Source organism: Pseudopodoces humilis, chromosome 1 (assembly GCF_049639895.1).
Source record: "Pseudopodoces humilis isolate 2021_Gansu_Grassland_sample_001 chromosome 1, ASM4963989v1, whole genome shotgun sequence".
In the NCBI taxonomy this organism is placed as follows: Eukaryota; Metazoa; Chordata; class Aves; order Passeriformes; family Paridae; genus Pseudopodoces; species Pseudopodoces humilis.
Window position 1 is genome coordinate 68,781,878 of NC_142200.1, and position 18,896 is coordinate 68,800,773.

At 37.5% G+C, this 18,896-nt stretch overlaps 1 protein-coding gene across 8 annotated transcripts in view; it reads left to right on the top strand.

The window, feature by feature from the left end:
- Positions 1-14,534, top strand: part of GRB10 (growth factor receptor bound protein 10) — a 149,488-nt gene extending 134,954 nt beyond the window's left edge. For 3 of the 8 annotated variants that reach the window (XM_088054797.1, XM_005527831.3, XM_088054806.1), the window contains 9 exons: positions 1,269-1,406; positions 1,936-2,046; positions 3,274-3,372; positions 4,893-4,970; positions 5,637-5,753; positions 6,627-6,693; positions 7,679-7,766; positions 10,505-10,598; positions 11,399-14,534. In XM_088054797.1, the coding sequence (XP_087910923.1) occupies positions 1,269-1,406; positions 1,936-2,046; positions 3,274-3,372; positions 4,893-4,970; positions 5,637-5,753; positions 6,627-6,693; positions 7,679-7,766; positions 10,505-10,598; positions 11,399-11,545 (939 nt within the window). In that variant the 3' untranslated portion in view covers positions 11,546-14,534. Of the gene's footprint in view, positions 1-1,268; positions 1,407-1,935; positions 2,047-3,273; positions 3,373-4,892; positions 4,971-5,636; positions 5,754-5,977; positions 6,122-6,626; positions 6,694-7,678; positions 7,767-10,504; positions 10,599-11,398 lie in introns of those variants that run through there. The other 5 variants (XR_015772462.1, XR_015772461.1, XR_015772459.1 and 2 more) reach the window with 5 other exon arrangements.
- The last annotated feature ends 4,362 nt before the right edge of the window (positions 14,535-18,896 follow it).

The following is an 18,896-nucleotide window of genomic DNA, read 5'->3' on the forward strand; positions in this document are numbered from 1 at the left end:
AGCCTAGTCGTCGTTAAACATGTTGCATCTCAGGCCACCTTATACACTGAGCATTTTCACTGGTTTTAATTACACACATAATAGGAAAGAATATTAAATATCATCTCATGATATTATGTACTACATTAATAGCTAGTATTTTTAATTATGACAATAGCATTAAAACCAGTGGGATCTGTTCTCCCTAGTCTCAACCTGGCTCAGACATGCAAAAAACCTTGCCACCTTGGTCTACTTTTGTTTTAACTGACTTGACAGAAAGAATCTATTCTCCTTTTGGTCTTTATTCTTTCACAGCTGAGAAGTGGAGTCATAGTACATATAGCAAGCAAATTGATTGTTCTTTCACATTCTATTAGATGAGATGAGGAGGAGAACTGGAGAAAAAAATTAGGGTTTCATGTAAATAAGAACTCTTGAAACAGGGCACTGTTTTTGGTTTTGTTTCCTGTGGACATTGTCCACATCAAAACACGGCTTTGAAGAATTGCAGAGACATCTAGGCCAACCAAGTTTATGCATTTTTCTTCATACTTGTTGAATTTATTAATTTGGCATTTAACTTTCGATCAAGCCCTCTGTCATTTAAAAACCTGTCCCGTTGTAATAAGGGAACAATCCATCAGTTCTCCTACCATAATTAATTCTTCCTTCCTGTGATATATCACAGATCAAATTATTTTGTATGTGGTTCCTTTTGTCAAGAACTTAAATGCTTCTCAATCCTGGTACAATTGCTGGCACTTACTTTATTGCTTTACATTTCATTTTCAGTTAAATACTCTGTTGTCTGGTATACCTCTTGTCTTGGGATAACTTTAAATCCTGAAATAGCCTCTTCCCTTTCAAAAACACTAGGATAAAGGTGAAGATTTTGGCCAATGTTTCCAAGTTAGACAATTTGCCAAAATTGCTGTGACATGATACTATTTTAAGCATTGATAAGCTTACTTTCTCTTCAGGCAAGGTGCAAGACAAATGGGGATACAGAAAAGCAATAGCTTTTTTTGAGATTTAAGTCTTGATGGAGAGAATAGGAGGATGTCAGTTGCTGGAGGAGATGGCCAGGTAGAGGCAATGGAGGAACAGGAATATATGTTTTGATCATAAATCAGATTAAACATCTAGGTCAGTTTAAGCGTAGTGTGAAGCTGCACCTCCAGTCAGCAAAGTGATTTGCCATTTTCTTCTCCGTTCTGCAAATACAGTGACAGTTTTATAATTCATCCATAGGATACAATGTTCATCTACATTTTCCTCTCCAACAGAACTTTTTAAACTCCAGTAGCTGCCCTGAAATTCAAGGTTTCTTGCATGTGAAAGATCTGGGTAGGAAATCATGGAAGAAACTGTTTATGTGTTTGAGGAGATCAGGACTTTATTGTTCTACAAAAGGAACTTCAAAGGTAAGATTGAAAATAAGTTGCACAGTACTAGCATGTGAAAGTATTTTCTGCTTTTACAGTGGGTATTTTTTGCTGGTTTTTAAAATCTTCACACGGTGTTCCCTTTTTGTGTTCCATAGAAAAAGATAAGTAAGGCATGATCAAATGACAATTGAGCCCTGAGCTCTCAACGCCTGAACACAGCTGTACAGTTTCATTATATAAAATAAAAACAAACCAGCCAAGCAATATCATTGTGGTCACTGAAGTTGTGCTAACCTTCAGATTTCTCTGGACCAATGTAATAGGCCAGATCATTTTTAATGTGAGGGGTTTGCATAAGTATTTTGTGAGCTTCCTGTACCAAGCACTTTCTGCTAGTAGCCTGGTATTTAAGGGGTGTGTGCCATAGCCACTTGAGGCTGCATAGGAGAGGAGCAGTGTTTGTGCACTGCCCTCTGTTGGAGGCTGGGCTTGAGAGACTGCAGAGCTTGCACAACATTTTCCAAAACCTTTTACTTACCTCTGCTAAATCATGTTATTTCCCCAGGAGCCAAGACATTTGCAATTGTTGGCTGACCTGGAAGACAGCAATATCTTCTCGTTGATAGCTGGCAAGAAGTTGTACAATGCCCCTGCAGAGTATGGATTTTGTATAAAGGTAAATCTTCTCACTGAGTTCTTCCAAATCCCAGACAGTGTTGATAGCTCAGAGTCACCCCAACCCCCAGCTAAATAGGATTTCTATGTAAAATTCTGCAAGCCTTTTCTGTCACAAGGACTTGATCTTTAACATCTTTCATTTGGCAGGCATGTCCTGTGAATCTTGTCATCATTTTATGTGACACTTTTAACACTTTATCTGGTGCTCCTTTGGTTTGGGAAATTTTTGTGCAAGAGCAGCTCAGGGCTGAAGCATGGTGTGCTTGTGAGGTGGCCTTGGTTCACCTCACAGATGAAAGCTTTTTCCAAGTTCTCTAATCAAATAGAAAACTTTCTGTGGGCAGCAAGCACCAAAACTATATAGCAGCAAAGGGTAAAACTCTGATTGGGTGCAATTTTACCGTTATTGTGCACCAGAGGTTTGCCTTTATTTAAAGAGGAAGACTGTCTTGGAAAAATGAATATAAGAATAACCAGTTGCCTTTGAAGATTTTTTTAAACTGTTGTGCTGATAGATCCATTTGGAAAGTATTTCAAAGGTTTGAAAAGTGTAATTTTCTGGGAAGAAAATAAGGCTGGGAGCTGGTTTTATGACAGTAGTGAAGTAGTCTCCTACCTAGCAGCCGCTCCAGAGCTAGACAACAAGGGCTTGCTTCAAAGAGCCTGGCTGCAGGACAGATCCTGAACGGATGGAACAAAACTTTCAGTTACCCTCAGTTATGGAAACTTTCATCCTTCATTTCAAAATGGGGGTTTATAAAACTTCTCCCAGATTTGAAAAAAAAAACAAAACAAAAACCAAAAAAAAAAACCACCCCACAAACAATTCAACTAGCAAAACCAACAGAACTAAGTGCCTGGGTCTGGTTCTAGATGGCCTGAGTATCTTGTTCCTATAAACTGCTAGGACTGCAGGTTATTTCAAGCCATAGAATCATAGAATACCCTGAGTTGGAGGGAGCCTACAAGGATCAATGACACCAGCTTCTGAAAGTCAGGAGGCACCAACATTTGATTTTGTTGGACCCAGCTGAGAAAGTGATTTTCTTCAAAGCATGCTCAGCATCTCCCGAGCTTTTAATTCAGTGTGGTGGGAGATTTTTCTGTCTATTTCTTTAGACTAATACTGTACCTGCCTTTACCTTGCTTACAGTGATTCTAAGTTTACAGTGATTTTGGTTTTCTAATGAAAAGTAGTATCTGACTTCCCTCTAATACTTTAAAGCCAAACAGAGTGAGAAATGAAACTAAGGAACTGCGGTTGTTGTGTGCTGAAGACGAACAAAGCAGGATGTGCTGGATGACTGCCTTTCGACTCCTCAAGGTAGCTAATCTTTTCTGCTTTTACAAAGCTACACCTAGAGTTAAGTGGCATTTGTTATTTTGTTCATGAGAAATTACCTATATGTTCTTAAATGTCATTTGCTCCAAAACAATATGGATAAGAGCAAAATGCCAAGCAGGCCTGTCCCACCTAAGAATTTAAGCACGGGACTGAGATCTATTCCTTCCACATATGAAACAAGCACCATTTTGGTTTTGGATCGAAATTTGAGATATGTGAATGAATTAAAAAACCTGCTTAATGAGGTATTTTCGAGTTATCATAAAGCTAAAGAAAATTCAATTAAAATTTCAAGTTATCATAAAGCTAAATTATCATAAAACTAAAGAAAATATTTTTGTAATGGTAAGTGGTTCTCTTTACCAGAATGGAATGTCTTTAGCAATTTTTTTTTCCATTTTTCTGAAGGTTCTATTAGAAGAAGTAACAAAAATTAGTAACCCTATGACTGGGTGAAAGTTACTCATATCTGAGAGCACACAATGACATTTCTTGGTAATATGATAGGAGGCTTCACTGCCTTTTGAAACAAAATCGGGATGGAGGGAACTGAGGAGAAAGGGACTATTTTGTCACCTTTGAAGGAGAGAACTTCCTGATCTTCATAGGAAAATGTGCATAAATTCTGGTTTTGTTCTAAGTCTTTTTCTGAATGTGCTGCTTTGAAAACTGCTGTGTTTTTCTCTCTACCTTTCTATGTCCTATGTACAGAAAAAAAAAAAGACTTTGTTTTTAAGACACACCAAAACATGATTAAAGGTGTACAGTCAGTGAAAATTAAAGCTTTGCCCCAAGGCCATAATCCTCCTTTTTATTCACTATCTCATTTAGCTTTCCATAGTCCTATATTACCTTGTTTGAAAATTGTATAAACTGTTTCAGTTAGAACATTCAGTAAGCAATGTTGCTCTGCTTCAGCACTGTGCCCCTAGGGAAGGCACTGAGGAGGTTTTTACCTACCATCCTAACTACTAGTGTTGCTAAAATTCATCATGTTCAACCAAGGGCTTGATTGGAATTCAATCACCTTAATTTTTTAAGGATGAGAAAAGTACCAACTGATAGTGAAATGTATTGAAAGAGCTAGTGAATTAGAAAGGTTCTTATTTTTTATCATTATGAAAACTGAGTTTGAATGTTTTGTGTAGAATTTTTTTAAGTTCTAGAAGGTAAAAAGAAGGGAATTAATATGTGTGTTCTGATCTCGACTGAAAGCTTGTGTTCTACAAGGAAAACATGGTGGTAGCTGAGAGTGGAAAAAACCTGTGTATATCACTCAAGTTTTTATTTTTTTAATAAAACTTTTTGTGCATATTTACTCTTTTATTGCCACCTGCCTATCATTATTACTCAATGCAAATGGCTTTGGGAGAGCTTCTGATAAGGAAAATAAGAAACTGGTGGCACTTGCATCAGTGTAAGTGGTATTATGAAATCACTACAATTTGTTTCCTAGGGCATATATTTGAATAATAATGTTCTTGTGTTTCTGTTGGCAGTATGGAATGCTACTGTATCAGAATTATAGAATTCCCCAGCAGCGAAAAGCCATGCTTCCACACTTTTCCACTCCAGTAGTAAGTGATGAACTTTACCTCACTGATGTATGATGTTGGAAATGATACATACATTTGCTTTTGCATTTTAAAAGTGGAATTTTTTTTGCTAAGAAATGTAAATTCAGCATTGTGTAGCAAATTGATGTAAAGTTCATGTTTTGCATGAGTACATTTTCCATGGTTGGTTCTCCATTATCTTAGGCTTACATGATCCACATGATTGAAGAATCTTGGCTACGTCACGCTCTTTGAGATGTACAGCTCAGAGACATCTGGCTGTCTCTGCAGAAGCCAGCTTAGGTCTGGCAAAACTGACACATAGCTTTCCTAAAATATGTTGGGCCAAGAGCTGACTGTTAACTACCTAAAAGGGAAGAGCCTGTATTTGCATCCCAACGGGCCCTGAAAATTACTGGAATATAGTAATAGGGCAAGTGGGCAACTTGAGCAAATAGATTTTATTTTGAGCCTTTGAATCTTCTCCCTCCCCTATGGTCAAAAAAGAAAAGCCATCTATTTTTGTGTCTGTGAAACTTTTGAAAGGGGAAAAAAATAATATGTATTTTCTGTGGTGTTGAAGGAGGATTTTGGACAGTCTTCTGAAACCAAAACAGTTTGAAATGAAACTATCAAGCTGGTTTTTCCTTTCCCTGTTTTTTGAAACAAGTGAAAATTCCTTTTCAGAGAAGTGTATCTGAAAACTCACTAGTAGCAATGGATTTTTCGGGGCAAATAGGAAGAGTTATTGAAAATCCTGCTGAAGCCCGGAGTGCTGCCTTGGAAGAAGGACATGCTTGGAGGGTAGCTATCTTCTCTTCTTTTCTATTTTTGCAATCAGTAAGTGTCTATTGAGAGCCAAAACACAGAGTGTGCTATGATTTTAGTGCAGTGCTGGTCACAGTATAGCTTAGCTCCGACCTGAAGCAATCACGCTGCAAGCATGCAGATCTGAAAGTCAATATCCATCTTTAGCAAAACTGTCACATTCACAACAACCTTCTACCACTGCTTCTCTGTCCCCCTAGTGTCCAGAGGAAAGTTGAGGGGGAAAGCAGACCCACCAGAACTTTACTGCCAGTTTGCAAAACCAGTCTCTGAGGAGGAATATGTCAAATTAAATGCTTCCCCACATGGAAGAGGCTGGGGCTCTGACTAATGGCTTGCTCCCAGTAAGTTTAATTGCAGAATATACAAGAGGCAGGACCTCTTGCAATGAAAACTGATGTAACTTGTTTATAGTGTCTTGTGGACAGATAGCTGCAGTACAAGTTTTCCCACATGCTCGTCTTTTAGGGAAAAGGAGTCATTACTGAAGCATTAGCTGGTGCTTTAAGTATGGGAGGGAAATACTGCTTGATTTACTGAGTGCCCGGTGTTTTGCCTGAGCAGAAACATATAAGTATTTTCTTTTTTTTTTCTGTCTTTTTTTTTCCTTTTTTTTTTTTTTAAGATACTGAGCTTTCGTCATTAACATCTGGCTTGTGTTTTAAGCCAACTGAAATGAGCTGCTGCTTGTAGATTAGCCCCCTTCAAAGTTGCATTTCTTTTTCTCATCCTTGCATTAAATCTGCCCAGCCCCCGGTTTCCTGTAAATTAAATCTATATTGCATGTGCACTAATTCTCTTCTCCTGAGGTGTTAGTGTGGATTTAACGGTAATTCATTTTCTCTATAGAAACGTAGCACAAGAATGAACATCTTGGGTAGCCAAAGTCCACTCCATCCCTCCACACTGAGTACAGGTAAATTCTGATGGTTTGTCACCATAGTATCAGAGGCCTCTGTGGATAAAGAAAAGGTAGATTTCATACAGACACAGAGTGCAACCATGTAGTACGAATGCCTTGATGTCAAGTGCAATCCTTATCAGTAGCTTCTATGTCATTAACATTCCTACCCATATTGACACTGTAGAAGGAACTTGTTTTCCTTTGATGGCCCACTCAAGCTTTTCTTTAGGACTAATATTTTGAAACTTGTATTTTGTAAAAATAGACACACTATGAATGTTTCCATTTAAAAGAATCCAGCAGTTAATTTGCCATTTTGGACAAGGAAATTTAATGAGTGATCTTTTAATCTTCAAAGATTAGAAATGAAAGTTTTCAAAACAGAATTTGTTCCATAATAACTGAAAAACATAAAATATGCAAATCCTCAACATTTCTTTGAGACTTTAAATTTATTTAAACAGCAGGAAATTACATATTAATATCCTAAACTTCTTTGAGGAAATGCAGCTATTTTCTCTTGCTATTCTGTTAACAGAATTTTAAAATACCATTTGAAAAACAAAACAATAAAAATAAAATTATTGGGGACTAACTTGACTCTTGAAAGCACCATCTAAAGTGCATTTCTTTATTTGAGATTTAGAGGGACTTGTTTCTAACTCATTAGCTTATACATTGAGTTGTAAGTATTGTTAGTACCAGTATGTTTGAGAAGCTATGAGAAGGCAGTATTATAAGAGACTTCTCTTGCTTACCTAACTGTATATCTGCAAATCAGAAAATATATGTAGATAATGCCTCTCTGCTTGGTATATTAAGTAGATGCATTTTTTGATACTGATTCTTTCTTATATAGGTTGATAGAAGATACTTTATATTCTGTAAGAGAACTATACCCACTTTTAAAATGTTTAAATAATTAGCATGTGGAAAAAATTATTGCATGTGTAACTGTTTTTAACCATCCTCTCCCTCTTTTTCCTCTCTCCTCCAGTTATTCATAGGACACAGCACTGGTTTCATGGCAGAATCTCTAGAGAAGAATCTCACAGGATTATTAAGCAACAAGGGCTTGTAGATGGGTAGGTATTCTTGTTGCTCAGTGTTTATGATCTGACAGTAAGCTTTATAGACAAGAGCACAACGTCTGCTGTAATGGTTTACAGGTTTGTGACCACTTCTGAGTAACCTGATTGTCAAGTAGTCCCCTTAAAACCTGCCTGGCTTCTAAAAAGTCAGAGTGTGTGTTTTTATGGGTGGATCCTAACTTTTAATTTGAAAAGTATAATTTTAGGAATACACTTAAGTGTCTTTCTTTCTTTCTTTCCAACAGAGGCAGTCAAGTTTTAGACTGTGTTAGGATTTGAAAATAGTTAATTCTTGTAATCTCCATTGAGGACGTATTTTTCAGGCAAAGCTGTATCTAACCACTTGCCAACAAATTTATGATGAGCCATCCATGCTCTTCTGCATGAATCAGAGCAGCTAATGGTGCTTGCTCACTATTTCTGTTCTAGAGCAAAGAAATTGAAGTACCTGTTTCAGCCCTCTCTAAAATGTCTGTGGTTGAGATTTAAGTATCTTCTGAGCATCTCTGTTTTCCTTATTTATATGGAGTTATGTTTATTGAAGGGAAGTTGCTTGAACTGCATTCAGCCTTGTTGATTTGTAGGATAGGAAAGGCATGGTTGCCTTTGGTTCACTTTCTTCATTGCTCTCAGGGTTAAGGTAGAAACATCAATGTTGGCTTTACAGGAGAAAGTGAAGTTCAAACCTATCTTCAGCATTTTCTTACTCAGAAGCAACATTTATTTTTCTGAAGATGAAAATACATTAGGGAAGTAGAAATTGGTCATGCATATATATATATATATATATATATATATATATATATATTTATCAAGCAGTATTTGCTTATTTTTGGGGTGTTTTGTATAGGCTAAGGCTGGATAGGGGTCCAACAGAAAGCTAAGCAGGTCCAACAGAAAAGAAGCTGAAAAAGCAAAGGAGCCCTGCTGACTTTCTGAGTTTCTGGTTTTCTCATGTTATAATCCTGGGCTCATTTTGTCTTGTTGCCTTAGGAATCTGGTGGCCCATCCTTCTTGAGGTCTTCATAAATGTGTTCATGTGTTTGATGCTGTGTTAAATTTGTGCCTAATCAGCTTACCCACTGTGGAGTATGAAAATTGGTTAGTTTGGCCATAGTAAGATCCACCAGCAGTGATGAAAGAGCTATGTTACCTATGTGCTCTGAGATCTATGTGCTCATGATTTTCAGGGTGGAAAACTTGCCTATGTTTACCTGCTTTGTGTGTTCTTGAACAAAGACGGTAGAAAGTTAACAGTCTTCTCTTGGTTCATGGAAGAGGCTCAACACTGTATACAAGCCACTGATGCTGCTGTCTTGGATATCTCTGGATGGTCTTGTTGAGGATGCATCTCTTTTGGTAGTCATTGTTTGTGTGAAAGCCGGTTGCTTGCCAGAGGTTGAGTAAACAGTTGCAGCATCAGTTGTGCAGACCTTTGTTTTATGCCACCAGCTTACAATACCATGCATTGTCTGAAACAGCTAGATGAAAAATAATTGAGAGATACCTGCGTGAACTGCAGTAATCACAGGGCAGGTAAGGTCTTTCTCCCTCACATGGATCCTAATTTGTAAAGGCTTTCGCCCCTTTTCCACACATCTGGTCTTCCTAGGATTACAATGGAATGTTCAAATACCATGCATGGTTTTTGAGAGTGGCAAAACATGCCTGTCCCTGACTACTAAACTGACTCCGGTTCCGATGGTGCATTTTTGTGGTACTGACATTTCTCAAACAGTTCTGAGGAGCTGCAGTAAATTCTTTTGGGTTCTTAAGACTACAAGCAGTTCTTGCAACTGCACCTTGGAAAAGTGTGTTCCTGGCTTAGTGGTCAGCAGTTAAGAGGCCTGCCCAAGTCCTGTGCTCAGCCATCTCATAAATCCACTAGTGAGTAGTGCTATAATCCTTGTGCCAAAGGTATATTCTTGTTTTTTACGTGGCATGGAGAGGATCTGCTTCCTTAGTTTATAAATGTCAAGGGGAGGAAACACAGGGTTTCTTATCTAGCTTTTTTTTCTTCTCTTCCCAGTATGGATGTTAAATAAAGTCCATTTGGTGTAGGACTTCAATTTTGTGGGTTAACTTAAAAGTGACAGCTGCATAGTGTGTGATGTTGGTAGCTGTATGCCTAATGTAAATTTTTTTTTCCACTAATGCTGAGGGAAAAATACTGACTGTTGTAGAGGAAAAATCAGTGTGTGTTTTCCCCATCTTGATAATGTGGAAGCTATTTAACTGGTAAATAATTTTAAGAAAATATTGAGCTGTTTCTGTGCAATTGCGGTCATTTAGCCTACAGATAATTTTGCTGACACTGGATTTCTGTGAACTGATGCAAGATATTGTAGAGTGGGAACAGATTCCCATATATTACTTTCCCATCAACATAAATTCAGATTTTCTCTACAATTAAATGGTAACATTTTCTTCATGAGAGTATATATCATTAATGGAGAGCTGAGTTAGAGGGAACCTTAAGAAAAGACTCATAGGTACATTTTTAGGGGAAGAACTACTATCATATATCTTGTACTTCTTGTTACTTCCTGTTTCTTCATCTGTCAATGTTGCATAGGCATGGTATAATAATGGCAAGCAAATTCCCAGTTACAGGATCACCTCTTAATAAAACTAAAGAGTTTAGCAGTGGCACAAAATTATGTAGTAGTCTTCTTATTTAAGAACAAACAGATAGGGGTATTCAATTTGTTCTTAAAAATGTTTTCTCCTAGATTATTTCTTCTCCGGGACAGCCAAAGCAATCCAAAGGCGTTTGTACTTACATTATGCCATCATCAAAAAATAAAGCATTTTCAAATCTTGCCGGTAAGTAGATTATTTTTGATACTGATAACAAAACTCAAAATTCTAAACCGTGAAGCTTTTGCCAACATCTGAGGAGATCTCTTATTAATTACTGATATAACTAACAAGGATTTTTCCATTAGAAAGTATATAAGCAGATACTCTTTAGAATTGTCAACTGTCTGATTAAAATTGTTGACTAACACTGCTGGAAAACTAGTGTAAGTCACTACATTACGCAAGAGTGTGAAATGTACAGAATTTGTTCTCTGTGACTGTCGGCAACAACAGTGGTTGTTGTCTCCTTTTTCACTTAAGCAAACATAGAATAACTTTTTTTAAAAATTTTTTCTTAAAAATTCTGGAGGTTATCCAATAATGCTGAGCTTCAAATAACGTTACACTGAAATGCTGGAAAACAATTTGATTTTTATCTTGATCCAAAAAAGTATGAAAAAAATAAGATTATATAGATCTTTTTATTGTTCCAAACCTTCTCCTGTTGTTTCTGACAATTTTACAAACAGCCAAGAAATCTTTTTGAGGTGTTTTTGTTTTATCTAATGAATGTCAGTGCTGTCTGTACAACTATGAATTACTCTGCCCACAAGTTTTCACTTTCATAAGCAAAATGTTACAAGTTGGATTAAGGTATGTTTTCTCTAGCGCTGTGCATGGTTTTGTAAAGAGCTACAGGCACTGGGTTGTTTGGACAACCAAGTGCCAACTGAGTGCCCACACTGGTGGTACTCTCTAAGTTCTTCTGTGCATGTATCTCTTCATGTGCAGCCTAACTTAAAAAGGATGTTTTGTTTTCCTAGTGTGAAGATGATGGGCAGGTATTTTTCAGTCTGGATGATGGGAACACCAAATTCAGTGATTTAATCCAGCTTGTTGAATTCTATCAACTAAACAAAGGAGTCTTGCCCTGCAAACTCAAACACCACTGCATCCGAGTGGCCTTATGACCTCAAATCTGACCCTCACTGAAGACTGGATTTGATAGAAGAGTAATTGTAAGAGAACGTTGACACTGGGGAATTAGCAGATTTGTAAGTTGGTTAAAAAAAAAAAATATTATGCACCTTGGGACTCTGAAAGGGATGGATTCGACAGGTGCCAACAGACCAAGATTGCTGGTTTGTCTAACACCTAAGAGTGATTGCTGCTGAGTGTCCCAGCATCCCAAAAATGGGGGGAGGGTCTGTAAAACAATGAGTAAATCTGAAACAAAACTGGAAACTATCTTGGCTGGACCACTTAACAGGAACAAGTGTGAAGAGAAATCTCTGAAAAGAACTCTTGCCCTGGAATAATCTTGACAATTAAGACTAGTGTGTTTACTTTTTGTATTGATCACTTTTTTTGCACTCCTACTTTGTTTCGGATATTGTATGCAGCCTATATTAGGAGCTGATGTGGCTTTTAAAATTCATGCAGGAGTTGGGTATTAATCCGCACCCTAAAATGTATGGAATGCTTCAGCCTAAAAGGATCTAGAAGAAAATCTAGAAGTGTGTGTGTGTGTGTGTGTGTGTGCGTGTGTGTGTGTGTGTGCGCGCGCGCGTGCGCACATATGTCTCAGTACTTCTCTGGAGACCTGAGGTTCAGTAATCTGCAGATGTCTTTGAAGAAGCAATGAGGATACAATTCTAAAAGAACATACCACCAATAGACGTACTCTTAAAACTGTTGACTTGTAGCATTATGGCTGTAGTATGTTGATGGCGTATTAGTGGCATCCAGTCATGCAGAGACTGTATTAGATTCTATGCACAAATTTTTATTATTGGAGTGGTGGTTTGTTTTTTACAGCCTTTTGACTGTTTTCCTGAGGAAACTTACTGTTACTAAATAGAGTAGGACTGAATGACTACACTTGCATTTGAAACCACCATTTTTTGTGAGAAGATTCTTCTGCAGGTAGTCTTATTATGACAAAAAAAATTTAAAACAGTGTTTTTAGCTTTATAGCTCCTTAAATTTTCAGACTGTTTCAAAGAGCTCTTTCGATATAGTAAAGCTACAGTGACACAATGCTCTCCTGGGGATAGGGCATAAGAAGAACTGAACCCCTTCTGCTTTTTGTAGGGCCATGAAAGTTTACATGGTGAAAGGAACATGCTGGGAATAGAAACAGATTTGATTGTGAAGTAGCTGCTGGAAATATCATCAATTGAGGTAACTGGTGATCCCTGTGTCATGTGTGCTACTGCACACCGGTACCTGTGGCAGACAAGCATGTATGTTGCTCTGGTGCTGGTTTATCATCAGAACTACTTTATTGTTAATGTTTAAATGAATTATTTCATGTTTACACAATAACTCTTTCTGATGATAAATCAGTATTAAAGTCAGACAAGTCCCACCTTGATCCTGCAGTTGCAACCAACCATTCCTTCAGCAACTGAACTGAAGTAACTTCTCAGTGCTCGGTGCTGTTAGCCACAGTGAGAAGTATTCCACCCTGGGAACTTGCAGAGTGTAGTGCAGAACAGAGCATTTGTAAAATGGTAAATTATTTACACAGGCTAGTTAATCCTTAATATTTGCCACTGAGTTTGAAATCCTAGCCATCTGAAAGGGTAAAAAAGGAAAACCAATCCTACTAGTCTTCATGTAGTGTTAAGAATAGCTTAAGACAAACCATAACCTGCCTGAGTCGTCCATATCAGCTTAAACTATGTCAATGGTATAGAAACACTGTATTTTAGTTTACAGAACACATTTAGTATTTTTTTCCATTTAATGTCTAGATACTAAAAATGAAGAAACTTGATTTTTAGTAGAAGCCTTTTTTGTTTCGTTGTTTTGCTTTTTTTAATTGTACATAGTGAAATGAGTGTTCCTGCTTTTTTGACAATGTATTTTAAAACCTTGAAATTAAGCTAACTTAAGTCTGACTTCACTTTGCATGCTTCTATTTGGCCCCTATTAGGAGAAAAAAGATACTTGTATTGACTACATTACCAGTTTAATAAGACCATTTATGCTGTAGTTTTAAGTTTTTCTGTTTACATAGCTTAGTGACAACCATGCATTTTTCCCAGTAGGTGGATAGTATTTGCAGTGTTTCATATTTATAAAAAAAACCAACAACTTTGCATCTTATTTAAATTGAGAATAAAAGTTTGACTATGAACCATGATTTTTGTATGTAGATGGTTGACTTAGTATTTTGTACTCTTCCCAGCTAAAGTGAGCTGTTTTGAGAAAGTGACCACCTTCAAAGTGGCAACAATCTTACTTAAGCAGATCACTGCTTTGTCTTCTTTCTGCTGGAAAACAGTCAATGCCACCTTAGTTTTCCAACAGATTCAGCTGGCTGCCAGCTCAGAATACCAAGGACTGAAGGACATTTGACTCTTATTTTTGTATTTAAATGACATGAATGTAAAGGGGATGCTCAGGGTTGTTTTGGAGCCTGTTGAATTTTTATCTTTTTGCCTGTGATTTTATTTTCTAAATAAATATTTCATGTAGCAATCTTGAATATGTTTAGAAGGAAAATGCCAAACCATTTTGGTAATGAGGTAACTAGTTAAGTTATGTTACGATAGGTGTTAAAGTACAAAAAACTTTTTATTTGTTAATTAATCTTGAAGAAACACGTGCCTCAGTTTAGATGTTTTGTCTTATCTTTTCTGCACTAAATACCTGACAGTTTGACCAATCAATGCACCTTTCCAGTGGCAAGACTTGCTTATCATAAATTATATTGTCACAATGCAAGATTTAGTGACTGTAAAATGGAATAAAGTTTAAAGTTTCAGGGAATGCAAAAGGTATTAACTTAAGAGACAAAACCTTTATTCAATATGCTTTGCTTCATACTGTAAATAGCTTTTTGGCTTGTGAACCTAATTGTAATCTTTCAGGTATTTTTGTACAAATAAGGGACTGATATTCTGTTTCTTGTAATTAGAAATAAACGTTAATACAATGCTATTCATTTTACACTGGAATGAATGTCATCCTTTGGATATATCAGTATACTGTGTATCTCCTGCCTTAATTCAGGTTAATTGGGTAGGTCATATTAAATAACTTTAAGAAGGGTGAAGAGGAAAACACAATCCCCAATACACCTTTATTCTGGTTGTTCTATCTTTAAGATTCCTGTTAGGATAAGCTGCATTTTATTTAGAAAATAACTTGTTCACTCCTTTTGTTTGACAAAAAATACTGGGGATATTCTGCTATGATATTTACAGTATTCATGTGGGAAGGCTGCTAGAATCATATCAGAATAACATACTATGACCAACTTTCAGGTCATAAAGTTATAACTCATTGAAAATGCACATTCTGCATAAAACACTTTATTGGCCTGATAGCTGTTGGATCAGAAAACTTTGCAATGGTACTTCCAGAAAGCAGTTATTTATCCCTTTAATCCTTGTATTTGGGTGGAAAAGCACAACCTGCACAAAAGACATCTTTATTTAAAAAATCCAAGGGGGTGGAGGAGTGGGGTGGAGGGATTGGTTCTTCTGGCAGATAGAAAAATAGAAGGTTGGGAATATTTCGCTTTTATTTTTTTTTACACAATCCTTTCCTGTTTCCAAATTGTTAATCCATAGAAGCCATCAAATGCATTCCATTTCAAAACTCTGTTGCACTCTGGCTTCTGCATGCTATGTCTCCATGTGACATCTCCATATTGCACTACAGGATGAGTTAATTAATATGTTAGCATGATGAAATTAATTCATCAGCACATAGAGGCAGAATACTTCCTTTGGATTTTGATATTTCTCAAGTTTTTTCTATCTGGGCATGCATGTTAAAGTGCCTAGAATTCACTATCCTGCATGTAGTAACTTACTATTTTCATGAAGTTAACAAAGGGGACTGCTTGCTTAAAGAAAATGTTTTAGGATGTCTGTTTCCTGCTTGGCTAGAGGAGACATACTAACATTGAAACTGACTCTCACTATAATCATTAAAAGTCACGGACAATAATTCTACACAAACCTGTAAAAACAAAAAACAGTAAAAATCAACACCAAAACCCCACCTTGCTTTATTGTATATACTGCATTTGGAAGAGACAAGAAGATGGCATTAAAAAAAAGCAACATGGTAAGAAGATCTCAGTAAGCCCCGTGGCAAGGTAGTGATGTCAGCATGTTTGTCCAAAATGCCCACCTCTGTGGGAGATGCAAAATGATACCTGTGAAATCTGGCCCTTGGCATTAGCAGTGGGTACTTGGGCTATCAGAACATCATCAGTACAAAATTAGTCTGCACCAGAAGTGGGTTTGTGGTACAGGTTTTAATTACTTGCCTGATAGGTTTGTGCTTCTTTTACATTAGTTGCAGAACAACAGACATGATCAGACATCTGATCCCACATAAAACATTCTAGCATGAAGTTCAACAGGCAAAACAGCTTAAATGCATTTGGCCCTATAAGTAAATTCCTATCAGACTCATATTTTACAGCATGTGGCTGCAGGACTTTCATCATGATACAAAGAACCCTTAAATTAGGATTACTTTAACACTAAATTGTTGCTTCAGCCTGTACCTGCAAAACCAGATGAGTAAAACATCACCAGATGAGCCATTTCCCTTCAAGTTGAACTTTAGATGAGTTTTGGTCTTTGTTATTGCTAATTTAGTAATGCTTTAATCTCATTTGTCAATGTCCAGTCTGTAGACTGCTTTGTGTCTCATACATTGTTTTTCTGACATCTTCAGTAACAATGTCAGCAAATGGAGAAAAAAGATACCTTCCTCTGAAATATCCATGCTGCCTTCATTTGGGTTGCTTCTGCATTGTAAATCTTAAGCCTTCCTTAACCTGAAGCACGATTTAATTAGTATTTGAAAATCCAACAATCACAACTATGTCCAAGACCTGTATGATTTTCATTAGACACTGTGATTAGGCACATCTGAGACTTGAAAATTAATTAGTGTAACACACATTGCAAACCTTTAGCCCGAAGACAATTCTGGTCTAATTGCTCATCATTTTGCACAGATACCAGCAGATGTTTTAGAAAGAAACACAGGTTCATACAAGACACTAAGCTGTGATTAACAGCCTTACAACACTTGTTAGTTGCCCAGGTTTGTTACTCTTTTCTGTAATCAGGTGTTTTTCATCCCTTGGCTGCAAGATTCTGGTGCCACAGTTGGGGAATAGGAAGGTGCAATTACAAACAGCTGCCAGCCCTGAGCAAAAATGCAGCCTGGTTTATTAGCCCTGAAGCTCAGCTTGGCTGTGTTTAGAGGTATAACTCCTTAGACCTTAGAAGAGAGACAGGGAGGGAAGTGGAAGTGAGTAAATTACTCTTGGGCACTGTTTTCCAAAGGGTGGTTTGGGTGTGACTAAGAACACAGTGAAGACAGTGCTGTGATGCCCTGAGTGCTGCTCACCACTCCCTAAGAGTCAGCTTCCCCTCCTCGTCCCTTAAACTTGTGAAGACACTTCTACATGAAGACTCCCATTGTATTTGCCCTTTGAAACACATTCTCCAGAGGTGTTAGGACTGGAATCTTGCATTACCAAGGAGAGAAACAGGAATAGAATTGGTGTTCTCTACAACCTGCCCATTCTCCAAAAAAGCTTGTCCAACTGCTGTTAGAAGAAAAGGAAGGTGAGAGTATGGTTGTATAGTTTCAACAAGAACAATGATGGTTAAAGCAAATGGCTAAGCACAGTCCTGAATGTGTACAATATCATTGCTCCACAAAGAATCCTAGGCACATCCTATTTTTAAATAATTTAATTAATTAGACCTTTTCATATTTGATTCCCTCCATAATACTTTGCTATTGAATTTGTGCACGATAATAATGTGCTCTGTGTGACTTAAACACCTACTTTTCAGGCTGCTGTAGCACTCTCAGAATCAAAAGCAAATACAGAAACGAGGCAAGCTGTGAGGATTGCAGCTTCCTGAAAAGTAACCCCACAACACATCTAGTTCGGAAAGAATGTAAATTGGTAATTATAGAATTGGTGGATAGAATACTTACTTGTTTGTCTTTTTTTTCACTAGACAATAAGGTTTGTGAAAACAGCTGGCTAAACAAGGGTGAAAGTCATTGAAACCTTACAAAGTTTACTTCACAATACTTAAAATCAATTGCTGGAACAAGCATTTGACCTGGTCTAGAAAACAGAGTGCTTCAGAGAAGCACATGTACCTGAGAAGGGATTGCATCCACTCTCCCTAAAAGTGTAAGAGAGCAGGACCTCCAATGACAGCAGAAAAAGAGATTTAGGATGCAGTGGAAATGGAAGATGAAACATGAGGGTCAGAGGAACAATCTAATATATAATAAAACAGTTCAGTGAGCTAGTATAATAGATTTATAGATAGACATAGGCAACTGAGCAGAAACAAAACACTTGATTATGAGATTTTTTTTTATATGTAAGTCACCTGAAGTATGCAGAGGACCAGTACAGGAAAACCAGAAGTATTTCTCCATAAACTGCTAATACAATCTCTTGCATTGACTACCACAAAATATAGCATGTGGCAAAAGTTCACATGGGTTCATTCATAAAGGGCTTCTATCACATCATGATAGAGAAAACTCAGCTGATGGATAATAATTACAAAAATACCATCTTTTTCTCTGAAAGTCCATTGATCACGTCACCAAGTGCCAGGAGCAGTCTTCAGGGGAAGAATCGTTACTTGACAGCACATATGTAAGTACATCTTCATGTCCACTACTAAGACAAGATCTAGAGATACTTTTTATCTGATCCAGTGATGTGCCCACATGAGGGCTGCCTCATACAGAAGCAACTGAAGGTAGCACTTAAGACCTGAGGAACGACTAAGAAAACCTGCTCTTCAGTCAACTGGAGGCTCCCTTTGACTGAATTAAGGCTGCCCTTAGTGAAACAGCAATGTAAGTATTGAATTTGCTTCCTACCACCCCACCCCAGGAAGTGATGCCTCCAGGGTCTGCAACAGCTGTGTGCCTTCCCCTGCTCCAGCCTACCACTGGGAGGGTTTGCTGTGGGTGTGGGGGCTGCCACAACAGAATTGAGTCCATCAGGCCTCTGAAGTTGTTCAAGAGTAGTGTTTGGCTTCATTCAGCCTCAAAACTGGGTCATAATTGACAGGGACTGAATTTTTGAGGTGTCCTCTAAAATGAGTTTTAAACAAAGAATATGTGCTACTCCATTTCAAGAAATGAGTATACTAAAGGTAGCATATAAATGGGTATCTCTGAGCGTTTTTGTTCAGCAGTGCACAGGGATGTGTTGTGTTCTCCTGGGTAAAACACATGTTTTCCTTACACTTTTGATATCTGGGGAACAGAAAGGAGCGTGCACCTGCT